General features: G+C 40.2%; 1 protein-coding gene across 1 annotated transcript in view; it reads right to left on the reverse strand.

The window, feature by feature from the left end:
• Positions 1 to 1,026: 1,026 nt before the first annotated feature.
• The window catches only part of LOC104157396 (guanylin-like), a 4,373-nt gene continuing 2,699 nt past the window's right edge, over positions 1,027 to 2,700 (reverse strand). The window contains exons 2-3 of the mRNA XM_009694709.1: positions 2,098 to 2,287; positions 1,027 to 1,201 (exon numbers count right to left, since the gene is read on the reverse strand). Coding sequence (XP_009693011.1) covers positions 1,134 to 1,201; positions 2,098 to 2,287 — 258 coding nt within the window. The 3' untranslated portion in view covers positions 1,027 to 1,133. The remainder of the gene's footprint in view (positions 1,202 to 2,097; positions 2,288 to 2,700) is intronic.

The raw sequence follows: 2,700 nt of genomic DNA on the forward strand, positions 1-2,700 counted from the left end.
GGTCACTGAGTTGAGGGCCCAATATATATGAAATAGAGGTAATAATTCAACAGTTAAAAGGGAATAATTTAAAAGCTATGATGTGGTCTTATATTACTATGATCTGTATAAGGACCACAAATTGTTTTAAGTTCAGGACAATATTAAGAAGATAACTTTTATTCCAGCAAAGATCCAGACGTGAAAGACCTTATATAGGAGAAAAGCGAGTAGGCAAGCAGACTATTATAAAAAAAAAACCCTCATCCCAAAACCCAGCAAAAACATAAACAAGAAAACCTCTAAATTATTACTTATTTCATATACAGCATATAAACATGGGCAGATCCTTTCTTCACAATCTTGCCACCAATAAATAAAAATACTAGGCAATGTTTTATTTTCAAAGCTATTCCAGCATTGCAATTTGGACTTTCTTTCTCCCAAATAGAGCTTAATGAACATGAATATCTGCCAAAAGAAGGGAGTTTCCATTCAACTATGTAGAAAGTGTTCCTGTGCTCCTCTACATCCATTCCCTAAATTGGCAACAATTAGCACAAGTAACAGACTGAGAATCATGCAATGAAAGTGTTGCTAAACATCAGTAACTTGTCCCCAAGTTACTCGCTGCGGTTCTGTTACAGTCATACATGTCACGTGCAGACCTACAGGTAGAGATAGTTATCCAACACACTGGAAAGCATGGGCTGGAAAAGATGATCACCCGATGGTGCTGCGTGTTATGTGTAGGGGAGAACAAATCACAGGCAAATTTAGATATTTAAAAGACTGCAGGAGACTGCTCAGTTTCACCCATCATGTTCCAATCCAGACAAAAGAGTGGAAAATGAAACTGTGTCCAGGACATTTTTGTTCCAGTGTGACACAACTCATGCAGAACTGAAACCCCTCTGATGAGATTTACAGTCTCCTTGTTGCCAGAGTCTGTCTGCTGCCAGAACTGACTGCTGGTGGCACCTGATCTGAATGCTTCAGGATTACCACTGGTATGTCTACATGAGCTAGCAGCTTCAGTTTGACTGTAGTGGAGATGGAGCCCAAATATTGATTTGTGACAGTATGTGATCTTGCAATATGAGTGCACAAACTTCCTAGCTTGACACATCTTCTTTGTATTGTTTCATCTTTATTCAAAAGCAACCAGCGCAGGCAGCATTGGCACAGATTTCACACAAATCAGCTTCTCTGACAGCCAGGTCTGTTAGAGAGAAAAGAGAGGGTTTCAATGAGATGGCAAGAGAATTTCTTGGAGAGCAGACCTACACATCAAGGGATTTGGAGACTCCTTTCCACTACTGTTTTAGGAGTTTTGATATTCCTTAAAGTTTTTACTGGTATAAGTAAAATCAGTTCTTGCAAAAATCTGCTTAAAGGATGAAATCAAACCTGAATTCATTGAAGAAACAATGGGAACATGTGGAGGCAAGAGAACAATAGGACATCTTGTGGAAGGGTGATGGGGATGTGGCTCGTAGAATCACAACATTAATTATATTTGTAGTATTTTTTCCTAGAGTATCCATTGTACTGGACAGTAGATAAATGCAACATAATAAAATAAAAAAGCAGACACTGTAGCAGCCAGTTCAAGAATCACTGTGTGTGTCTTGGAGACAGACCATACCAAAGGCTGATTTACCTAACTTACGTCTCACACCTCTTTTAGGCTACCTGGAAAAACACCTTCTTCTACACTGATTAGAGAGAGCAGTTAGACCTGATCATAATTTGTAGTTAGCTAGAACTGAGTGATATAACTCTGCTTTTCCTGTAAGACACAGGAGATGGTGGGCTTTCTCACTTTAAGTCATGCAAGCTAGTGTGCAACTACTTGGAGGAAGATTTTTCATAGTTATAGCAGCCTGATCTGTACAGGCTACAGCTTAGCTCAGCAAAGCAGGAATTTTCTTGTTGGGGGCTCCCAGCTATTGTAGTCCAGCCCTCATAGGAAGGGTAGTAGAAAGGCAGTATGGACTCCCTCAGCTGCTCCAGAAGTCACAGAACAGTAACTACGTTCCTTTGCCTGTTGCTATTTGAATATTTAAGGTCAAAAAGCGTGATAAAAATAGCAACCATGTAATATGAACTACATACTCAGTCTCTCAAAAATCATGGATGCATCTTCTCTTTTGCACACAGATTGGAACTCCTCAGGTAGATCTTTTTCATCACATGGAGAATATCTAGCCACTGAAACCACCATGCGAGGATTAATGTGTCTGTTCTCATCCATAAGCTCCTTTAGCTTCTTCACGGACTCAAGGGAGAATTTCAAGTCTCCATCCTATGTAGATAGCACCAGAAAAAAAAAAGGCATCAGGAAGTCAGTCCTTAGGCAAATCCAATCCATTTCAACCATGAGCTCTCCCCAAAACTATGCTACAGGGAAGACAGTGTTGAAACAAAGCCTAGATAACATCGGTGCTGACTGAAGGTAAAATGATCAGCTCTTCAAAGCAAAGACCTTTCAGAGCAGCAGTGAGACCTGGCTGGCTAGTCAGGACTTTTGTTCTGTGCCACAGTGGACGGAGGCAGAATTAGTGCATTTCTCACTCCTATGAGAGAGACCCATAACATCTGGGGTCAAAAGAAACAGGCTGGGAATCTTCAGCCTAGAAAAGACATGACTGGGTGATATGTGGTAGAGATTTACAAAATCATGAGTTGAACAGGTTTAAATGGGAATTTATTTTGTTC

Source organism: Cariama cristata, unplaced genomic scaffold, assembly GCF_000690535.1.
Source record: "Cariama cristata isolate BGI_N322 unplaced genomic scaffold, ASM69053v1 scaffold15912, whole genome shotgun sequence".
NCBI lineage: Eukaryota > Metazoa > Chordata > Aves > Cariamiformes > Cariamidae > Cariama > Cariama cristata.